Source organism: Hippoglossus stenolepis, chromosome 14, assembly GCF_022539355.2.
Source record: "Hippoglossus stenolepis isolate QCI-W04-F060 chromosome 14, HSTE1.2, whole genome shotgun sequence".
In the NCBI taxonomy this organism is placed as follows: domain Eukaryota; kingdom Metazoa; phylum Chordata; class Actinopteri; order Pleuronectiformes; family Pleuronectidae; genus Hippoglossus; species Hippoglossus stenolepis.
Window position 1 is genome coordinate 2,081,076 of NC_061496.1, and position 22,114 is coordinate 2,103,189.

At 43.6% G+C, this 22,114-nt stretch overlaps 2 protein-coding genes across 2 annotated transcripts; one reads left to right on the forward strand and one right to left on the reverse strand.

Annotated features, from left to right (window-relative positions):
• Positions 1 to 492: 492 nt before the first annotated feature.
• Positions 493 to 13,314, forward strand: rhpn1 (rhophilin, Rho GTPase binding protein 1). The gene is given in 17 exon segments (XM_035177100.2): positions 493 to 695; positions 917 to 963; positions 966 to 997; positions 3,199 to 3,314; positions 7,898 to 8,026; positions 9,464 to 9,539; positions 9,801 to 9,878; positions 10,069 to 10,193; positions 10,301 to 10,467; positions 11,110 to 11,297; positions 11,369 to 11,525; positions 11,614 to 11,757; positions 11,868 to 12,062; positions 12,146 to 12,222; positions 12,299 to 12,445; positions 12,535 to 12,687; positions 12,765 to 13,314. Coding segments are annotated over 17 exon segments (2,064 nt in total). The 5' UTR covers positions 493 to 672; the 3' UTR covers positions 12,975 to 13,314.
• Positions 13,315 to 15,057: 1,743 nt separating this feature from the next.
• atpaf1 (ATP synthase mitochondrial F1 complex assembly factor 1) lies at positions 15,058 to 18,707 on the reverse strand. Its single transcript, XM_035177101.2, has 9 exons — positions 18,472 to 18,707; positions 17,748 to 17,856; positions 17,404 to 17,463; positions 17,168 to 17,230; positions 17,014 to 17,064; positions 16,536 to 16,583; positions 16,330 to 16,425; positions 15,756 to 15,863; positions 15,058 to 15,646 (listed from the first exon to the last, which is right to left on the reverse strand). Exons 1-9 carry the CDS (start codon positions 18,684 to 18,686, stop codon positions 15,455 to 15,457), a joined length of 942 nt encoding a protein of 313 aa, XP_035032992.2. The 5' UTR covers positions 18,687 to 18,707; the 3' UTR covers positions 15,058 to 15,454.
• Between the last annotated feature and the right edge of the window lie 3,407 nt (positions 18,708 to 22,114).

Sequence of the window (22,114 nt, forward strand, 5' to 3'; positions counted from 1 at the left end):
AACCTAATTTTGTGAAAGATAATAATATATCAATCGCAGAAGAAATTTTTCTACAGAATTGATACTTTTACTTTTAACATTATTATTTATTATTATTATTATTACTATAATTATTATTATTATGTTATAGCTATAGTTATTAATATTATTATTATTAGTAGTAATAGTGCTAGTAATACTAGTAATAGCAGTATAAGTAAGTATATCAAGTATTGTAGTTTTTGAACGTAATTTGCGTAAAGTACGTTATAATCCGTATTCGTCCACTCACGAGCCACAACCCTGACGTCGTCATGGCAACAGCCCGCTGAGTGAGGTGGGGGACGCCTTGATCGCCTTCTCATTGGTCGGCGTCGGCCCTCGTTCGGCCCCTAATCCTCCCTCTGATTCGTCCACTCTACTATCGCTCCGGAATACTGACACGTGATTGGCTGGAGTCAACTTTAGCGACCCGCCTCAGCGAATAAGCTTCAGCAGCTGCAGAGAGAAAAACAGAGGAGGAGGAGGAGGAGGAGGACTCAGGGTCATGAGAAGAAGAAGAAGGAGAAGAAGAAGAAGGAGAAGAAGCTGCAGGTTGTTTTTCTCTCACTGAACTTTCTTCCTCTGTCGCTTGAACCCACACAAAGCGGATCAGAGGAATGTAGCAGGGGTTCGAACCCCCGGTGCTTCTCCATGATGGAGGAACCTGCGGCCAGGCGAGTTGTCCCCCCCAGCGTCAGTGTGTGGTTCGAACGTGGCTCGTGACGGGAGCGTGTGTTTAAAACCCGCCTGTGTGTGTGTGTGTGTGTGTGTGTGTGTGTGTGTGTGTGTGTGTGTGTGTGTGTGTGTGTGTGTGTGTGTGTGTGTGTGTGTGTGTGTGTGTGTGTGTGTGTGTGTGTGTGTGTGTGTGTGTGTGTGTGTGTGTGTGTGTCCACAGAGAGTTGGACATGTCGCTGTCAGACGGAGCCTCAGACGATGAGCTGCCCTCACGCTGCCCACAGAGGGCAGCATCCGGAAGGTGGGACACCTGCACACACACACACACACACACACCACTATGATGGTGGGGGTGGGTGAAGTGTTTGATTCCATTAACCACTTGTGGAGTTTCAGGGGTAAACAGCGCTGCAGCAGAATCCAATTAAAGTAAACACGACCACTTCTACAGACGTAATGAAACGACAGAAACAACATAATGATGTCATCCAAGTGCCCCGACATCCAAATTCAACTCGTAGCGGCGTCATAACACTTCAGTGAATTTTCATTTTGGGGCGAACTATCCCTTTAACCTCCTTCTAACCCTGTAACCAAGTCTCAACCCTCAAACAGGGCTTTGAAAGAGTTGGGACCAAAACGTCCTCACTCTCTAAAACGTCCTCACTCTCTAAAACGTCCTCACTCTCTAAAACGTCCTCACTCTCTAAAACGTCCTCACTCCACAGAGATAGAGGTACAAGTACACACGTCTTAACTAACCCCGACCTGAACTCAAATCTATCCTTAAAGCTTTAAACTGGAAGTGGGAACATTTTTTGTTTTTGCAATCAGGCTGGTGGTGGCACGGTGGTGGCACGGTGGTGGCACGGTGGTGGCACGGTGGTGGCACGGTGGTTAGCACTGTCTGTCTGAGTGGGATTTCTCCGTGTGCTCCTGCTCCTCCTTCAGTCCAAACACATGCAGACTGGGGTTAATTGGAGACTCTTAATTGGCCGTAGGTGTGAGTGTGAAAGGTTGTTTCATGTCTGCATTGGTCCTGAAATACACTGGCAACCTGTTGCTTACCCCACATGCCGTCCGGTGTCGGCAGGAACTGGATTTAATCAGGTCCAACTGCTCCTTTGAATTAACCAAAGACACCGTGGGTGGGTTGGAAAAACACGGATGGATAATAAATATGGATCACAGACGTGGTGCCCTGAAGCAAGGCACTTGTCCTGCTGCTGCTGGACTGAGAAGATAACTGTGATAGCAGCAGTTTGTGGGTTCACTTGTTTGTGTTGCTGACAAACGAGTTGTGCGCTCAGACTGTGGCTGCACAGATGTCGAGCGGCCTCCGTCCTCCTGCCCTCCTGACGGTGCAGCAGAGGTGGGAGCTTGGCCCGAGTCCTAATCCACGCAGGCACCCTGAGGATTACTTGACGTGTGCATGCTAAACAAACACCTTAACTGGGTGAGAGGGAACCAGCACGATAACGGGGGAGAAGGAGTGGGAGAAAGTGATAAACGTCCATTTACTGAACAAATTGGCTCCTGCCGGGTGGAGACGTGATGGACGGAGGCTACAGGGATAAGGAGAGGGAGTGTTCAGAGTTTTTACAGTACAGTATCTGTCAGGTTACTGTACGTGTGGTGCAGCGTGTGATCGATTCCCTGGGAGCACATTGTAACAGGCAGCTGTGGGGACGCTGTGGGGGTGCTGTGGGCTGAATGTCTGTTGAAGTGAGATTTAAGAGGCCTTTAAATCCTCAGGCAGATAAACAGCTCTGACATATTACCAGGTCCCTTTTCTATTAAACATGTTATCCTGGAGCGACCTGATGGCGAGGGCACGTACCACATGTGTTCATGAACACGCCTCCAGCAGCAGGTCCCTGGTTTCACTCCTGGCCAGTTGGACGATTCTCTCGCTTATTTAAAAATATACTTAAAACTGAAAACATGAGATCGTGCTGGAGTGGAGGTTCGGTTCTTTCTGTACCACATCAGATCGTTTCCTTCTTCAGTATCTGTGACGCTCTCCTCTTCAGTGACTCTTGTTTCTGACAGAATCCTTTACACGCTGTCATCTCCACCATGAAGTATTTCTCTCTGGGAGTTTCATGTCTGTATTTGACCAAAAGGATCCAATAAGATCCTGAGAACGACGCTGCTGAAGAATCCCTGCTATTTATCCTTGTGTATTTCTGGGGAACGTGCAGATATGAAATCTTATTCCGATGCAGTCTGTTATAAACATTTTTACAATATGCTTGACAAGAAAGCAGCAAAGTGCCAAAGCAATCACATTATTTGGCAGGAACAGAACATGGAGTAATTAAGGCGACTGGATTCGTGTTTTGGAACGTTCCACTTGGGTTGGATGGGACGTCCACAAACATCAGTGACGCTGTCGTCTTCTTTACTTCTGTGGTCATACAGACTGTAATGAACCTTGACGTGTTGAGATGTGTCGCTGTAGCTAATGAATTCATTCATTTCTTCCTCATCACTCTGCAGGGATGCGATCCTTTCACCCAGACCCAGCGCAGCAAACTGCAGCACAGACGAGCTCGCATCAACCAGCAGATCAACAAGGAGATGCGCATGAGAGCAGGAGCAGAGAACCTGTTCAGGTGAGGTCAGAGTCAGGAGGCTGGTTTTCTTCTGCTGCACTGATGATCTACATCTGTGGGATTCTATGATGCACATAACAGAATTTGGTGAAATCAAATTGTTGATGTCGCTCAACTGCTGAGGAACTTTCCCTTGTCTTTGAAAATCTATTTCACTTAGAGAATGTTAACATGTTTATTTTATTAGGTGTTCTAATGCTTTATCATTCATTACTACAAATCCACATAGTCAGTGTCTTTAAATGCAGTAAGATGGTGATCGACCAATAATGTGAATATACTGAGCGGTGAGATGAAGAGAATGTAGTTTGTGGAGCACTGTTAAAAAAGATATGAGCTGTCACAGTTCTGAAACATTTAGATGTTGTTACTGACGTATAGAGTGAAGGATTCCCACCCCCTTCCCTGTAGTCACTGTTATTGTGACCTTAGAACATGTGTAGTGTTATAATGTGGAGTGAAAGAATCATATCTTCACTACCTACATCTCTGCAGCACAAGGAGAGTAGCAGTAGAAGTGAGAGCTTGGTACAAAGCTCTCACTTATATAATATTTAAAGATGGACCCGTTCTTCATAATGTTCCTTTAGGATTGAAAAGGCCAGCGCTCTCCTCTCTGAGATGTGGTTCACGTCTCTTCTGTGTCGGTCACTTTTTGTTAACGTGTTGGCTCTGTCACATTTGTGGGAAAAGGTCAGAGATCACTGACTCCCCCCGAAAACACACACACACACACACACACACACACACACACACACACACACACACACACACACACACACACACACACACACACACACACACACACAGACAAGCACCACCCAGTTTTATGGCTCTGTTTGTGTTCACTGTGTGTAAACGTGTGTGTTTATGTGTCTGTCTGGTCCTTTGTGTTGTGCGTATGTGTCTCTCTTTTCATTTCAGTACTTTTTAAAGAATCATGCATAACAATATTAAACCCTGCATACTTTTGGAAATATGGGATTTACTCACACTGAGCTGAACTGAGCTGAACTGAGCTGAACTGAGCTCTGGAAGCAGCAGGCTGTCATTCACACAGCGTGCAGGAGTTTTATTGGTGGAGAAATGAGGGAAATGAAAAAAGGAACGGTGGCAGAACATCAAAGTGTTCTCTCTGAGAACATTAACATCATCTTTATCCTCCCCAGCTTCTCCCCGTCGCTCTCCTTTCTTTCCTCTTAACTACTTCTCAGGCTGTGCATGTTTGTTAATCCCCTCGGACGTAGATGACTGAAGAGATGCTGAAAACTGTACATTTAATATATGTGCATACATCTGCTCTATCCACCTTTTGGCTGTGGCAGGTTTGAGAACATTGCCGGCCCGAATAGGCCGATGTGCAGAAGTCTGAGAACAGTGGGGTTAGCTGGAGCTCCCTCGCTCGAAAAGAGGGAGTAGAAGGAGGAGCCACTTAATTAAAGCAAGGAGCTGCTTGTGCCTCGTTAGAAGTGCCGTGTCAGAATCTAATAAGATCAACACACAACTCCTCACTATTATCCCAGCACTTGTTTGGCTACGACTAATTAACTTTCACAAAGATCTTTCTCAGGGGAGATGGATGATGGACGGCAGGGCCACTACCACTAATGAACTGTGTTCATTGTTATTTAGTCACTCAGTTAGTTTATTAGCTTTTTATCACCCATATACTTGTTAAGTAAGACTTTTTCTTGACTGATGCATAATCCTAAATTCATAGATATTAGTTCACAAGAATACAAAAGAAGAGCAGTTACACAGTAGAACAAAGCAGCAAAATGAGAAGCTGGAACCAGTGAATTCACTTTAATAATGAATTGAATAATGAATTGGTGTGATTGATCAGTCAGCTGTTTATAGCACTAATTGATATTTAAAGCTAATTCTTCAACAGGCTGTTTCTCCCCTCAGCTCCATTTCTGACCGGTTTCAGGCTGTTATCCTAAAAGGTGATGACTCAGTTCAGGGGAAATAAAACAAGTGCTCGTGCCCTTTCAGTTGGGACGGGGGGTCACAGAGACAAAGAGGACCCCCACGCAGGCTGGCGGCCTGTAATCAGCTGGCTTTGTGTCCGCCTCCCGTCCTGTTCCCATGCAGAGATTTCCAGCGAGGCCCCGGCAGCCTCATCCCCCACTTATTTGTCTGGCACCGTCAGACCTTTCTCTTTTTTTTGTCCTCCCCCTTTTCCGGTCAACTGGAATAGCCCACACACAAACACACACATACTGACACACACGCACCCCCACACACACACACACACACACACACACACACACACACAGACACACACCTACATACTGACACACAGAAACTCCTCCCTTTATGTTTCACTCCCTGTGAAACTGTTGTGGAACTGGGTCGTGGTGTGGGTGCTGACGGGGGGGAGGCGATGCTAATTACGGATGAAAGATGGGTTGTGATTGGCCCATGAAGACGTCACATTGTGTCCCTCTGTGAGAATCCAGCTGGACGGCAGTTAAATCCTCTATCAGTTAGTTTGGTTTTTATTTAACTGTGATCACCAGCTTCCTGCTCCGCCGACACTTCCAGCTTTCTACTAATAGAGATTTATTTTTATTTCCCTCAAAAGCTGCAGAATGTTGTGCGTGCAAGTGGGTGTGTGTGAAGGGGATATGTGGTTGCCCAGTTAAAGCTGACTAATCAGATTGTCCTTGGCTTGATCCTAGATGTAGGTCTGTGTGTGTGTGTGTGTGTGTGTGTGTGTGTGTGTGTGTGTGTGTGTGTGTGTGTGTGTGTGTGTGTGTGTGTGTGTGTGTGTGTGTGTGTGTGTGTGTGTGTGTGTGTGTGTGTGTGTGTGTGTGTGTGTGTGTGTGTGTGTGTGAAACCAGGAGGAAGTGACGGAGCGAGAGGTGAATGTAAAATGGTCGAACTGGAAAGATCCTTCAAAAGGAGCTCAAAGGTACGACGGAGTATTACGGCCATATTAGAGTTCAAGAAGAAATATATAAAGTTGTAATATAACAAGAATATAAGAGTAAAGTCATAATTTAATGAGAAAAAACATAAATAACCATTAAGGAGAGTCCGTACTCTGCAGTTTCACTTTTTCTGGATCCAAAATCCTGACAAATGAAACTATGAGACTTCTATGATCTCCACTTTGTTCACTCTTCTCTCTTTTCTCCACAAGAAACCAGTCATGTCCATAAATTCACTCACCTTTATTTTTTAGTGTGACTGTGTTCAGTTGATCATCATAGTTTTAACAACCCTAACCAGAAGTATTAGTACATACACACTTCAGTAGAACTGTACTGAGTAGAGCTCATACCTCCTACCAGGCTCAGCAGCTCCTCGAACTCAATTGAGATGAACCAAACTTCACACACTCATAAAGGTCAGTCCTCTGAAGATGTCAGATTGATTCATCAAGATCCATTAATTATTCTCTGAGAAATCAGTAAAACTGTTGAAAAACATCCTTCTCGCAATGTTAAAGAAACTGAGTGATAAAGACAAATTCCTGGATCGGCTCCCGGATCCGGATCCACACCAACTTTAATCAGTTCTTTCCTGACCCACATCCTTCCTCCTGGTCCGTCCAGTAGTTTTTGCGTAATCCTGCTGACATACAGACAGACAACTGACAAACAGACAGACGAGAAACATGACCTCGTTGGCAGAGGTAAAAAGAACAGGTTTGAATTTACCTTCAGAAAGTGACGGAGGTAAAAAAGAATACAGTTTGTCCACAGATCCAGTTTCCTGCAGAACTTTGTCTGTCAGGACTCAGGTGAACAGAATGAAGGAAACCTCACGGATCTGTTTCTTATAGCCTGTTCACACAGGGAGAGGAGTGTGACTTTTTCAGTGCATTATTTAATCTCTGACTTGAATAGTTTGGCTTTGCCTTCAACAGTTTCTGTTGACTTATCCTCCCTGAATCTCCCAGCTGATGACTCAGCACCGTGACCTTTAATTCTACCTTTAGATTCCAAATGAAGAGAAACTCTCGTTCGTTTCTATTTATGCTGCTTCGCTGAAATCACTCTTTTGTTTGTATGATCTCGTCTTTTTTTTAAAGTTTGTCAGAGTTACTCCTGTTCAGTGTTTTGTGCACTGAGCAGAGTTTCTCGTTTCTCTGCTCGTCGGCTCCGTCTCATCTTCTTCAGCTCTGTGTTGTTGTATCTTTGTGCCGGTGGAATTTACTGATTGCCTAATTCTGGGGGATTTTCTTCGCCACCCTTCCAGCAAAGTGTTTGTCATTAGTTACCATGGTAACCGAGTGACGCCTCAGAGGAACACTGAGTTCTCAGCCCCCCCGAGAGATAAGTACAGCAACCTTTCCCCCCACCCTTGTGTTTGAGAGTCTTGGACTGAACAGAGGATGATGAAGGAGGTGGAGAGATGATGCACACATTTATTGAGAAAGACAAATCCAAAGCTTTGTGTGTTTATGGTGTTGGTGAGATGTGTAACAAAGTGCACACGCTAACACAATTGTCTTTCTTTTAGTCTGAAACTCAATTACATAAACTACAAAAACATTTACAGACAGATGACAAACATTTCACAGGCGTCACTGACACTGATGGACGATATCTTCTTCTTTTATTGTGAAGGGCGACGACCAACAACAAGGTGAGGGAGACCGTTGCTATGGAGCTCAGCTTCGTCAACTCCAACCTGCAGCTGCTGAAGGAAGAACTGGAGGAGCTCAACAGCAACATGGAGGTGTACCAGACCGACAGGTACACAGCCAGGACCCACACTACCCTCCTGTTGTCTGTGATGAGAAGCCCAGGCCACGTTCATCACACTGATGAAACAGTTGATCGTTTTTTGTATTCTGTTGTGTTTATCTTCGTGAGGACCAGTCTATGTTTTGGATTTTGTTTAGATCTCAGTTTTTAAAGACTGTTCAAGAGGTTAAAACTTTGTGTTGTGTAGAATTAGGCGACGTCCAAAAGCATCATCTCTGCTGTGGATCCACCTGCTGTCCACACTACTCCACAGCTTTAGAGCTGTCCCCGTTTTAGGCTGAAAACACTCAAACATTTTGGGTCATGATGTAGCCTTCACTGATTCGTCAGGCTCCTGTCACATGACCCCCGTCCTGAGGAAAACAACCAGCCTTAGTTACCAGTGTAGAACAACATGGAGAAACATTTGCAAGTGTTACTGACCCTGTTGTCTTTGCTAACAGCTAACAGCTAACAACGGCATTTTACAGTGATTTACATGTGGAGGAGATAAGATAATATGCCCCGTGTCCGTGAGTGGTCATGTGATATGTGTTTTCAGGTGTTAGAATGCACGGGGATTAAAAGTGATAAAAACACTCATGTAGACAGAGATCGTTTGAGTTTAAAAAAGCTGTTTTCAAATGAGAACACAGTTGTATGGATGTGGCCTGAAGGGCTTCACTCAAGATGTGAGGACATTTTGCCTTACGCATACAAACACACACAACAGCTCAGAGATTTCCCCCCCGTGCAGCCCCAGGTCATGGGAGGGATAAACCCCCTGATTAGTGTGTGGTGTGTGTGAGTGTTTGTGTTCATGGTCAACGAGAGGAGGCGGGTATGGGGGAGGGGAGGGAGCCCGGGCGTGAGGGTTAATACTTGGCTTTAGCTTTGCTTATTAGCAGGACGGAGCCCTGCTGCGTTTGAAGGTAAGCAGATGGTGTTTGTTGTCATTAGATAACCTCAGAAAACACCAGGACCTGGGTTCTTCTCAGAACCCTTCAAGGTGCTTGTGGACTCCCTCTTAATAAACAGGGTTCCTCCAGAACCCGTGACCCGAGGTCTCACTGGAACCCTCAAAGGTTCCTGCAGGAGCTTTATGACAGTTTCTTACAGGGACATCAGAGAATGACATGGTGACAAGAAACACCTTTAATATAATATTAACTTATTTAACTTCACAAATTGATATTTGGTTAACCTCATCAAATGTAAAGGGTTTGTTAAAGCACCTGAAGTATATTGTTCTTTGAGAACAGTATTATATATTCAAGGCATTTTAGAAACCAGCACAGTGTGTGTGTGTGTGTGTGTGTGTGTGTGTGTGTGTGTGTGTGTGTGTGTGTGTGTGTGTGTGTGTGTGTGTGTGTGTGTGTGTGTGTGTGTGTGTGTGTACATTGGTGACAGATTACAAACACATTCTGTATTTATTTCTTTTCACAGTGAGGCTGTCAACGTTCCCATGATCCCTCTCGGCCTAAAAGAAACCAAAGAGGTGGACTTCACACTTTCCATCCAGGTGAATACAGCATCTTGTACATTTCTCCGTCTCATTCTTGAGAACACGACATCTCAGGAAAACCTCCCGGCTCACGAACATGCAGCGGTTTAAACTGAAAACTGATTTATAGCAGCTTGTTTTCATAATTTAGCGTTTTGTGTCTTGTATTCTTCTGCTGTAGAGGAGCATCTGTTTGTTTGCATACTGTGAAATGAGGACATGTACGCAGATCACTGTGAAACTGACTTCTCCTCCTGCCGGCTCTGTCTCCTTCCACAGGACTTCATCTGCGAGCACTACGGAGAGGACAGCTCTCTGTACGACAAGGAGATCAAAGAGCTTATGGAGCTCAGACAGGTTCATAAATTCCCTCATATGACTTCGTTCAAAACAAACACTCATCTACTTCAATATTAGATTCTTTTATTAACATAGTTGTGGGAAATCGATTTAGCTCCTGGCAGTGGTAAAAGAACATTGTATAAAAGGTCCCAGAGTCTGTCTGTCTGTGACGTAAGAGGTTTATCTGTCTGTCCTCTGTGGTCAGGCCATGCGCACTCCCAGTCGTAACCAGGCCGGTCTGGAGCTGCTGATGGAGTACTACAACCAGCTGTACTACCTGGACCAGCGCTTCTTTCCTCCACTCAGGAACCTCGGCGTTCACTTCCACTGGTAGGACAGAAACACTTCATGTTAGTCAGCATGGTTTCCATTGAGGAGTTGGTACCAGGCATCTTTAGAATGATAAAGACATGGAGTTCACTGTAGTTCTCTCTCAGGTACGACTCTCTGACCGGCGTCCCGTCGTGTCAGCGTGCGCTGGCCTTCGAGAAAGGAAGCGTGTTGTTCAACATCGGCGCCCTGTACACGCAGATCGGAGCACGGCAGGACCGCTCTGCAGCCGCCGGGATAGACCAAGCGATCGATGCCTTTCAGAGAGCCGCAGGTACTGAAACAACACAATCACACACAGCTTGGTTCCCAGCCATATCAGAAGCATTGTTTCAATCAATCACAGTTGAACCTGTTCACCTTATGAGTCTAATCGTAGTTGTGTTCGCTCACATTGAATTTATTTAATCTAGGGCTGAAACTAATCATTTTTTATCCTGTTGGTCGTTATTCTGAGTTAAATTGTGTAACTTACAGCTGCTTTCAGACCTGCACTGAGCTCTGGATAAACTCCAGAAAGGATCCAGAGGGGCTGAATGTGAGAGAACCCAGACGTCAGTTGCTTCAGACAATTCAAGATTCAGTGGTGGAACATTTTCAGGGGTTGATAAAGGCTTAAAACGTTAAATGTTCCAGATCTTTAAACGTCTTACTTAACAAACTAAAACTTAAAATTCAATATACAATGATATCCACAGATCTAAGAAGAGATTCTCCACATTTGAAAAACTGAAACGTTTGAGGTTTTGGTCGATTTAGTTCTGAAAATGAAAAGTTGATCAAAAACGTCATTGACTGATCGATCAGCTGTGAGAACGGCAGAAGGTTTTGTTGTTGTGGTTCGACTGATTATTATACTGATTACGAGTGTAAAGCAGATATTTGATCCTTTATCCATTTCCTTCTGTGTGTTTAGGTGCATTTAATTACCTGAAGGAGAATTTCTCCAACGCTCCGAGTCTGGACATGAGTGGCCCGTCGCTTTGCATGCTGGTCCGGCTGATGGTCGCCCAGGTGCAGGAGTGCATCTTTGAGCGCGTCACGCTCACGACGCGGGACGCACACTTCACGTCCCAGCTCCGCCTGGCACAAGAGGCTGCACGGGTGACTGCTCACGTCTGTGGTTAGTCTGCGTCGTTACTGTCGATGTGCTGCTCACTGTGTGTCTCCTGTAGGTGTCGGACGTCTACTTGTTGGTGCAGCAGACCATGACGCAGCCTCTGATGAAGGACTACGTGCCTTTTTCGTGGGCGTCCATGGTTCAGGTCAAATCTGAACACTTCCGCGCTCTCTCACACTACTACACTGCTGTCGCACTCTGTGACCACATGTGTGAGTAAAAAGAACTGACTCCAATCTGTGTTTGTGTCGTGTTGATCACGTGAGAGTACGACTGAACCTGATGTGTCTCGTTCTGTAGCGTCTGCTGAGGAAGAGGAGAAAGAGGAGAGGCAGCAGCAGCACGAGGAAGCAGAGAAGGCTTTCCTCCAGTTCTACGTCAGCGCTCCTGTCGGACCCTCACTCAGCCTCATTCTACGAGACCCTGAAAAGAGACGAAAGCTCGGTGAGTTCATGTGAAGCAGCAGAAGCATTAGAACGGGAATAAAACACGTTTACATTAGATATCATTTTAAGTTTACTATTTAAAAAGAGTAAATAATAATCTGCATCCAGGTAAAGCTCACCTGCGGCGTGCAGTGATCCGACACGAGGAGGCCATGCGTGTCCACGGCCTGTGTAAGATCCTGAGGAAGATGGACATCCTGCAGGACGTGTTGTCCCTCACACACAAACGCTCTTTGGACAAATACTCAGAGCTGGACCGAGAGGACGACTTTGACGAAACCGCAGAGGCTCCAGAGATACAGTGTAAGACTTAATGATGCTGCGATTAGTTATACTAATATGTGATGACAGGACAGTTGGTGATATTTGGTTCCTGCCGTTTACAGCTCAAACCCACCAGAAACCAGACATCACTCCAACCAACTTCTCTACAGTCCAAGTGACTGACATCTTTCAGAGACTGGTAAGCTCCTCAGCGGGTGAGTAACCTCCAGACATTGAAGTGAATGAGCTGAAGATGACTCCTCTCTGTGCCGCAGGGGCCTCTGTCAGTGTTCTGTGCTCGGGCTCGTTGGGGCCCGGTGCGACTCATCTGCCTGCAGAGGAGAGAGGGTGGACTGGGCCTCACGCTGAGAGGAGACTCCCCCGTCCTGGTGGCAGGAGTGGTGCCCGGAGGCTGTGCAGCGGTACGACAACATCCACCAGCAGTTTGACTGGAGAGAACATCCAGTAAATCCTTGTGTAGATCCTCACTGTTTCCTCCCGTGTCGTGCAGGAGGCCGGACTGAGGGAAGGAGACTACATAGTCGCGGTGGACGGTGAGGACTGTAAATGGGCCAAACACAGCGAGGTCGTCCACATGCTGAAGAGCTGCAGCGACAGGAGGGTGGAGCTCAGCGTGGTCACGCTACACTCACATGACACACAGGTAACTTGAGGGTGAAGTGTGTGGGGGACGTCAGTGGCCGTTTACCTGTTCAGTGACTTGAGTGTGTGTGTGAGCAGGTGGAGAGGAGGGCCATCATGCTGTCCCACTGCAGCGACAAAGAAAACGCCCGGCAGCGTCTGCTGGGTGGGGCTAAGGGCCAGAGCTCTGCCTCCCTATTGAACTGGAACAGGAAGAAGAAGAGAGAGGGCGACGGCGTCACCAAGAGACTGGGAAGCACTTTCAGTTTGTCGTTTGGAAGCATCAGAGACACGGAGGCCATGTACTGAGACGTGACGGCAGAGGATCCACTCAGGGAATCACAGCAGCACACGGTACGACGGGGGCTGAGCTCAGGTGCCTGCACCAGATACACCAGCTCCTTGGTTGGAGGAGCCAGAGCAGGAACAGTTTCCTGTTGGCTCACACTTTGCTGTAGCACAGTTTGATGCGTCTGGCTGATCAGACACGCGGATGGATACGCACCAGGTAGAAAACCTTGTAGCATGTAGCATTGTGCTAATGCTTACCTTGCAACACGGTTTATAGACTGTGCAGCACTGATGTGTTACAAGCAGGACTAAACACGAGTGGGCGTGAATAGAAGACGCAGCGTGGTGGGAACTGAGTTCCCCCTCTGCTTCCAGCCCAGTTCTGTGCTTTTGTCAGTTTGAGATAAAATTGAACCTGTGACGTGAACAAAGACTTCGCTAAAACAGAAAAGCAGTCGACTCTGGTCTCTGAGTGATGAGTTGATAATAAGAGGGAAGAGTTTCGTCTGAGCTGCCACGAACGTTTCCACAGGCTCATCTTAGTTTCACTGGCTGATTGGAAAGAATAAACACGTCTGCAGTTCCTTTTCTTTCTGCCTGAACAAACCTTTGAGTCTTAAACTCTCGTTCAACTCCCTGATTCCTTTTTACTGATCATGTGGATCAACAGTATTAGAGCCCAGCATGAAGTCTGAAGGATTCTACCATCCTGACAGTTAACAGTAAACATGCAGATTTTCTTTTCCTTGCATATAATTTCTCTTCAAAATGTAAATGCTTGCTAAATATATTTTTCGGTGCTGAAAATCTCAAATTTCTCGCTCAGGAACCAGCACAGATGTGACACTTCACTCAACTTTTACATCAAACTGTAAAAGTTATTGTGGCAGATTTCTTGTGTCTTATACTTTTCCCTTAAGTGGTCTCCAAGGTTACAGGAAAACTGTGACAGTCAGTTTAACCATTGAAGTGCTACACAAACTTATCTGCTGGATTTGAATCAGTTCATCCTCTGATACTTTACCGTCTAAAGTATAAAGTTGGGCTTCATTGTGTTTTAGTTCAGTCATTTCTGGATGAATTCAAAGCCCTTCAGAGGTTTGGACCTCACGTGTTGTAGCTTGTGTGTTTTGGCAGAGTGTGAATATTGAAAAGGAAAAGTGTTATCGTGCCGGAGCTCCGACCCGATGTTGCAATAATGAACATGAAACACGGAGCGAGTGGAGTAGATGAAATAAACTGTGAAACGGAGAGTTTCTGTGATGAGCAGTGCGAGGGCGATGTTAAAGTCACTGTTCTGCACGTTACACACACTTGTAGATCTGTACAGGACGTTAGTGGAGACATGGGTCTTTTGATTAACATTGTTTTTGTACGATTTTGATACGACTAGAATTTAAAAAGTGAAAACTGTAGCACATTGTTGTTCAGTGGATGATGCGTGTGTGTGTGTGTGTACAATGCTCGTGCCATGGGGGCTTATAGTCATGAGTACGGAAAGCCAGAGGTGAAAGTTTTAATTAACATAATCATGAAAAAGTATTTTGATTTAAAGAAAACAAATGAATCTGTTATCAGCTAAACTCTCCTCCACTCTGGCTGTCTGTGTGTGTCTGTGTGTGTGAGAACAAATAACTCTTCCTGTGTGTTTTTCACTGAATATCTGACCATCCCTAAAGAATTCATTTGGGGATTTGCACAGTATTTTTTTTCATATGAAATCAATAAAAGTGAGAATTAATAACAAGGAGCTGCTTCTGTGTTCGTCTTTCTATCGTGTTTCTTCACCCGAGGAAGCAAATGTTTTATTTGCTTCCTCGCTCACACAGATCTGAAATGAACGGGAGGTTCGCCACTGAAACATTTGACAGGACCGAGGTGACGAGCCAATCACAATGTTTCCCAACGAAAGTAGGTGAAGTCAAACTGTCCAATCAGGGCAGGAGAAAATGAAACCGTGCTCCTACCCCGACTTCACAGCAAAACTGCAGTTTTCATTGTGCAGGAACCTGATGTTTGTGTTGAGATGTTCCGGTGTTGTTCAGTTTGTCTACAGGACGCATCAAAGACTTTACATCACAACAGGAGAAGAAATCTGGCAGAATATTCAGAATAATTTATTTCAGCTTTAATTTGATCAGAAGGTTTGTTGGTTTGGAGACGATTCATTAAATGTGTTTAAAGTTTCCAGGTCCAGTTTGCTAACATGGAGAATGTCATACAGTGTTATTCTATCATGACTGAACCGATCAGTTACCACATTATTCTCCTGTGGAAACACGATGAAACAATCTGAGTCCCAGACAGAGTTCACAGTTCATGAGAAGAACTTTTCTCCCTGAATCACAGCAGCCGCCGCTGCAGCCGACATCAGGTACAGCGTGAAGGGCTGTGATTGGTCAGGGTTTATCCAAGCGGAGAACGCAGAGTCTCTTTTAAAACGAAAACCGTCAGTTCCTGGAAAGCAGACGAGCAGATACTGTGACCTCAGTCCGTCTCTAGTGTCTCAACGAGCCTCCGGGGGGGGGCGCTGGGCCCAGGCCGCTCTGCTCCAGCTCCGCTATCACCGACATGTGTTTGAAGTCTGCAGGGTTGTGGTTGAACGTCTCCACCAATCGGAAGGTCTCCTGCCTCTGTGTGCCGTAGAACAGCTGCACCTGATTGGCCAAGCACTGAGCCTGGTGGACGGTCTGAGAAGAGAAAGACGACAGGATGATGATTCCAACAAACCAGGATGGATCTGGTTGAACCACATCATCAGAACCATACAGCCGTGGATTAGCAGTTCAGTGGACTTACGATGAACTTGGGGTCCATCTCAGCCGTCATGAGGACCACGCCCTTCTCCTCCTTCAGGTCCGGGTAGTGGTAGAGGATCAGCTGACTGGGAGCGTGCTCACCCATCGTCTGGACACAGGAAGAACAGAACGGTGACCGACGCCTCCAGGTCACCGGGGCCGACGCCTCCAGGTCACCGGGACGATAACAGGCCCAGCTAACTTTTTAAAGCACTGTTAAATATTATGCCGATACATTTTGTTTTTTTAGTCTCTATAAACATCTGCACTTTCTAGAAGTTGTTGATTCATTTCAGGCAATTGAGGAAAGCAACAGTATATAAGGACCAGTAAACCAAGTAGCCTAATTAAATTATCGAGTAGACACGTGGTAATAATTTGACTTTTCACGTAATTTTGACTTCACGTAGGTTTTCAGATTTTTGTGCAGTTTCCAAAGACCTAATAATTACTAAGAATTAATTTCCCATAAAACGTGTTTGAGCCGTTGATCAATCTGATCTCTACAACTTCAGTGTTTTCAGATTGTTGCTTCCAAACATCCACTGAAATAACAGCGTTCCGTGTTGGTTTACCTGCATGTTGATGAGGGAGGTGAAGTGCAGCTCGTGTCCGGACCACTGACCCAGGAACAGCTCGTAACCCTCGTTCTGAGGCAGAGCGTAGAGGAACTGAGGATCAGAGAGGAAACGGAAATAAATTAGGATTCACGGCAGGTTCATGAGTATAACAGATTATTCTGCAGTTTCTCATCAACATGTGTGAGCAGCAGTGAACTCACCATCGGACAAGACGCCGACCTGTTCAGTATCATCTCGTAGATCTGTGTCTGTGAAGAGACGTCAGGTCATTAGATCCGTAAACAGACTTTAATAATCTATAAAACTAAAAATGCATATTTAGGTGAAGTTCTATTGTCCTGTGTGATATACATCATGGAGTAATGTTTATGTTGTTTTACCAATTATTTGTATACGTTTCTTTCTAATTTAAGAAGTTTAAATTTGAGATATGTTGTTGACTTGAAGCTTTAAACAAACAACAGAGCAAACCAGAACCCGTCTTTGGTCGTGAAGTAAAAAGAATGAAAAACAATCACACAAAACCATCAAGAATATCACAATAAAACTCCATCACTAATTTCCATTGTGGACCTCAATATAAAGACCAAGTTAATGTTTCAATTCACTTGAAACTGTGGGAAATGAATATTTAACAAGGTGTTTGTAGAATGACTTGCTCTCTGGAGTTGGACTCACCGGGATGACGGCGCTGATCGTCTCATGCGACGAATAATATTTCATCCAAAGCTGAGAAAGAACAAAACAAAGATCAGTTCCAGCTGCTGCAGTAAATCACGTGACAGGAAGCGACGCAGACGAGTGACCGGAGCTGCGTCGCCCTCAGACTCACCTCTGTGATCTCCTCCCCCGTCATCTCCTGAATCTTCTCCATGTTGAGGATGGAGCTCAGAGTCTGAAGAACAACGAGTTCACACATTTTAAACATCTTAACATTTTTATCACCTTCAGGATAGAAAACTGATTTCTTTATAAATCTCAACTTCAGCTGCTGCTCGTGTTTACGTCTCTGCTCAGATCTGTCTGATTAAACTGCTCCTCCTCTCTCCTCTCCTCGTCTCCTCTCACCTTGTTCTTGGTGAAACCTCCTGATGCTCCGTCGGCAGCCATCTTGTCCTTGTTCTCCAGCTGCAAAGATTCACACAGTAAGAGTCTCACTCACACAGCTGTTCTGTCGCAGGTCAATCAAATGAAACCAGTATGAGATCACAGGAGTCTAACTACACACTGGAACCAGTTAAAGGTAAAAGTCTGGTCTGAAGAAAGCTCTCGTCATTTATCAAATTATGCAACAAGAATACGCCAGTCCCTAAGATGAGTGTAATTGACTATGTTCAGGACGTTATCTGATGTTTCAGGACTTTTCAAAGTGTTGTGTGTTGTGTCTTGTGTGTTGTGTGTTGTGTCTCCACCTCCTGCTCCATGAGCCTGACGAACTCGGCCTGCTTCGAGTGTCCCAGCACTTCCTTCTTGGTTTCATGACGTTTCTCCAGTCGAGCCTTGTACTCCTGCGGTTTGGCGCTGAAATCACATCAGACTAAGTATCAATATACACATATATATATATATAAAATACTATAATATAATTACTGTTAGACGTCTTTATTCTGTGTTGTAAATTAATTTAATCTGTCCAGACACAGAGACGAACTTCAAAGTGAACTTCTACCAGAAAAAACTGTTCTTATTTCATCTGATTTGTTTTATTTCTGTATTTTTACTCTGATTCTCGTCTTGAAGCATTTTGTCACTGTCTTAGTTAAATAAGATGAAACTGCCGAACTCCATTTAAATATCTGTCCAGTTAATGTTTGACCTCATATTGTAAAACTCAAATAAACATTTCACTCTATGTTTATACACATTTATGAATCACAAGAGTGTTTTAATAAATTCGGCAAATAATTAAAGATCCAACAAATCTGTTTGTATGAAAATGAAAATAATCTGTAAATATTAATATTTCTAAGTAAATTCAGAGTTTGATGTTTACAAATTAAACCGAATGTATCATCAGATCATCAGGATTTCAAATGAATGATTATTATAAATCTAAGTAACGTGTAAACTAGTTTAGACGCGGATTAGTTTAACATAGTGATTTTCCTAACGGGGATCCGGATGTTAGCCGCTGACCTCCGCAGCCTCTGAATCCGGTCCTGGTATTTCCCGTAGAACGGGTTCTCCTCCAGTTCCGGTTCTTTCCGCACCGAGAAGGTCCGGAACTGCGCCGGGACCAGACCGGGGATCAGGGTCCTGACGCCGGGGACCCGGACCGCTAGCATGCCCCGGTACAAACAGGACATCTGGAACATGGCGGCCGCCATCTTTCCACCGCTCCCGTCCCACATGTATGCTGCTCCGACGGAAACGACCTTATTCATTGGTTCCGCCAAAAGCTAAATGATGATGAATAGTCAGTAAAGTTTTTAATTGATTAGTAACAACATTTATATAAACTATAGTATAATGATTTAAGTGTTAAGTTTAGATATTAAGTTTAAATATTAGTACAATAAGAATTATGTAACTGTTTGTTGCCTCGTGAAAATAAAGCAAAATATACTGACAACACATTTATCACTATATAAGTACAGATAATAATAATAATAATAATAATAATAATAATAATAATAATAATAATAATCATTACTGTTGTAAATTAAGTTGTAAAGAAATACTACAAATAATAATAAAATGTTAGGGTTATTATTGTGTTCACAAGACTCTTCAAGTATTTTCATAATGTCTACAAAAGGTAAAATAAACAATGAAATAAGAAAAATAAAAAGGAAAGATTTAGGTGGTGAACTAAAAAATAATCTACAAAAGAAAAGTTTGTGATATGTGATGACACAGGAGGTTTAGTTTTCATATGTCCGCAGAAATAAAATAAATACATTTGTAATGAGGTTGTGTTGAAATAGTTAAATACAACAAAACTTCATTAATTTGTACCAGAGGTCTTTTCTCTGTGTTGCTGTGACACACTGTGACCAGCAGAGGTCACTGTAGACCTTCATCCTCCACTGTAGAAAAACAACATTCAAAAACTGCAGCTGTTTCACATCTGGAAGAAATAACTGAGCAGATACATCCTCCGTGTGTGTGTGTGTGTGTGTGTGTGTGTGTGTGTGTGTGTGTGTGTGTGTGTGTGTGTGTGTGTGTGTGTGACAGACGCCATGCTGGATGTAAATTAAATGAGTTGTGTGTTTCCTTGACGACCGTCTGAGTGCTTCTGTGTTTACTTTCCACAGACTAATATTTTTTTGTTTCAATCAATAATCAATAAAGAAAACGAGTTGCGCATGTGAGCCAAGGATGATGAGGATGATGAGAATGATGAGGATGGTGATGATGATGATGATGATGAACTACATCACAAACACTAACAATAAATCAAGGAATACATATGTTTTATTGTGCCTAAGTTTCCTGGTGTTAACAACATAAATACATTATTTTGTTGTTATTGCAAAAGTCCATAAAAATAACAATATAGAGGCTTTAAAAACAGTTTTAATGAAAAATGTGTAACTCAGGGGAAGAAATGTTCAACACTGTATTAGTACAGATAATAATTATAACAATAGCTGTAATACCTTTTTGATTGATGGGTCTCCATCAGTGATCTCACTGTTTTTCAAATTCACGTAAATACACAAGTTTACAAAACTTTCACCAAATGAACTCGACGTTTATTTACAGCTCAACATCTGAACAGAAAAGATGAATATTTACTTTCAGTTGATTTGAAGCAACCTGTCAATCAAATCAAGACTGCTGGTGGTGAGTTTTCATGACGGCTCTCAAAAGTGAAGCCAAAGCGTCTCGCTTGCCCCCTGGTGGCTGGCTGCAGTATAGGTCATAAACTCTGCCTCCTCCAGGTCAGCAGATGGGACATGAACCAAATATAAAATTGAAAGACACGTGAAATAAATGATGTTTGTTCAAGTGTTCATGTTTCTGATCAGTTTGGTTTTAATTAGTTAAATGATGATTAAAAAAATGAGCTGAGATGTCATGATTGACAGCTGAGATGGACTCCTGATTGGTCGAGAGCGTGGATCAGATCCACTCTGACTCCAAATGACGCCTTGGGCACAAGATGGCAGCCATGGCTTCATTCCTGGACAGTGGGAGGAAAAGTGTCATTTGAACTTTACTTGTGAGTCTCATGTTAAGTTTTATCTGGTTTTATCTAAAGAATTTACTTTGTTATTCAGAAATCAGCTCATCTTTGAACACAAATCATAAAACGCTAAAATGTTAAGACTCTTATTGTGGAAATAAACCAAAAACAGTATCAGTGTGTGAGTTGTGTGAGTTGTTGTGTGGCATGTTGTGTAGAGTTATCTGCTGTCACACACTGACCGATTTCTTTCTTCTCCTCTCTGCTTCTGTTTTTCTTTCTTCCTCTCGCTGACCTCCTCCTCTTCCTCTTCCTCTCTCTCTCTGTGTTCTCTCGCCCTCTTTGTTATGGGGGTCCTGCGTGGACGATGTATATTTTATGTGCGGCTCTGGAGGCTTTTACCATTAATTATAGAGAAACACTAAGCTCTCCATTTGCCGGACAGATGTTATTTTTTACTTAAGGAGAGAAAGGGGACTGTTCCATAATTCAGAGGTAATCCCGCTCACCAGAGAACAAATAAATAAATGAATAAATAAATAAAGCAAAAGCAAAAACCACAAACAGTTGGTACACTCCTGCTGCTGCTGCCGCTGCGTGCACAGACATGTAACACACACACACACACACACACACACACACACACACACACACACACACACACACACACACACACACACACACACAAGCACAGATTTTCTCTGTGTTCAGCCTTTAAGTGCATTCCGTGTAATAAATATGGAACAGCTGCTTTATCATTTCATTTTTTATTCAATCTGCGTCTTTCACAAAGTATTTCACAAAATGACACACAAACACTCAGAAACACACTCACACACTCTCACACACACACACGTGCATTTTTACCTTCAAAACAATAGGTGTGTAAAAAAAGTTTTTCAAAGCTAAAGTATTTTGTACATATTCTGAATGTGGTAAAAAAATATGCTGATGAAGTGAAAATGAACATATTTAAAATTTAAAATTCAGATCACAAACTATACAGGATTAATGAACAATATTTGAATGATTGATTCATTGTGATAAAAGTAATTTATCAAACTAAAATATCAAATATTCTCTGGTTCCAGCTTCTCAAATGTTTTATAGGTTTTAGTTCATGAGGTCAAACGTGTTGGAAATATTTGCCTCATTTAAATTTGTCAACACAAGTATTCTGACTCATTTGATTAATTAACCTCCAAGAATCAAGACATTCACTTTAAAATCTGCCAACAATGTAAATCTTCGATGTGCATCAGTTTATACTTATTTCATTCATCCACTCAGACACATTTGGAAGGTTTGAGATGGTTTATCCTGTAAAATGCTGCGATTCCCTCACGTTTCAGGTTGTGTAGGTCTGAACCCGGTTTGGCTGCACAGCTGCAGCTTGTGACGTGTGAACTTCAGAACATCGCTCAGGTCAAACTGGAAATCAGAACAAATCCTCGTCTGCAGATCATTTACATTCATGTCACGATGCAGAAAAACATGGTTGATCCAGAAGGAGAGATTTTTCTTAAATGAAGGAACCACATCGTGAAAATGTAATAAAACAAGATAAATAACGTTTTTTTCTTGGATATTAAAGATGACACTGCTTCGTGTTGTGCACAGTGAAGCCTTCACGTGCACTCTCACTCT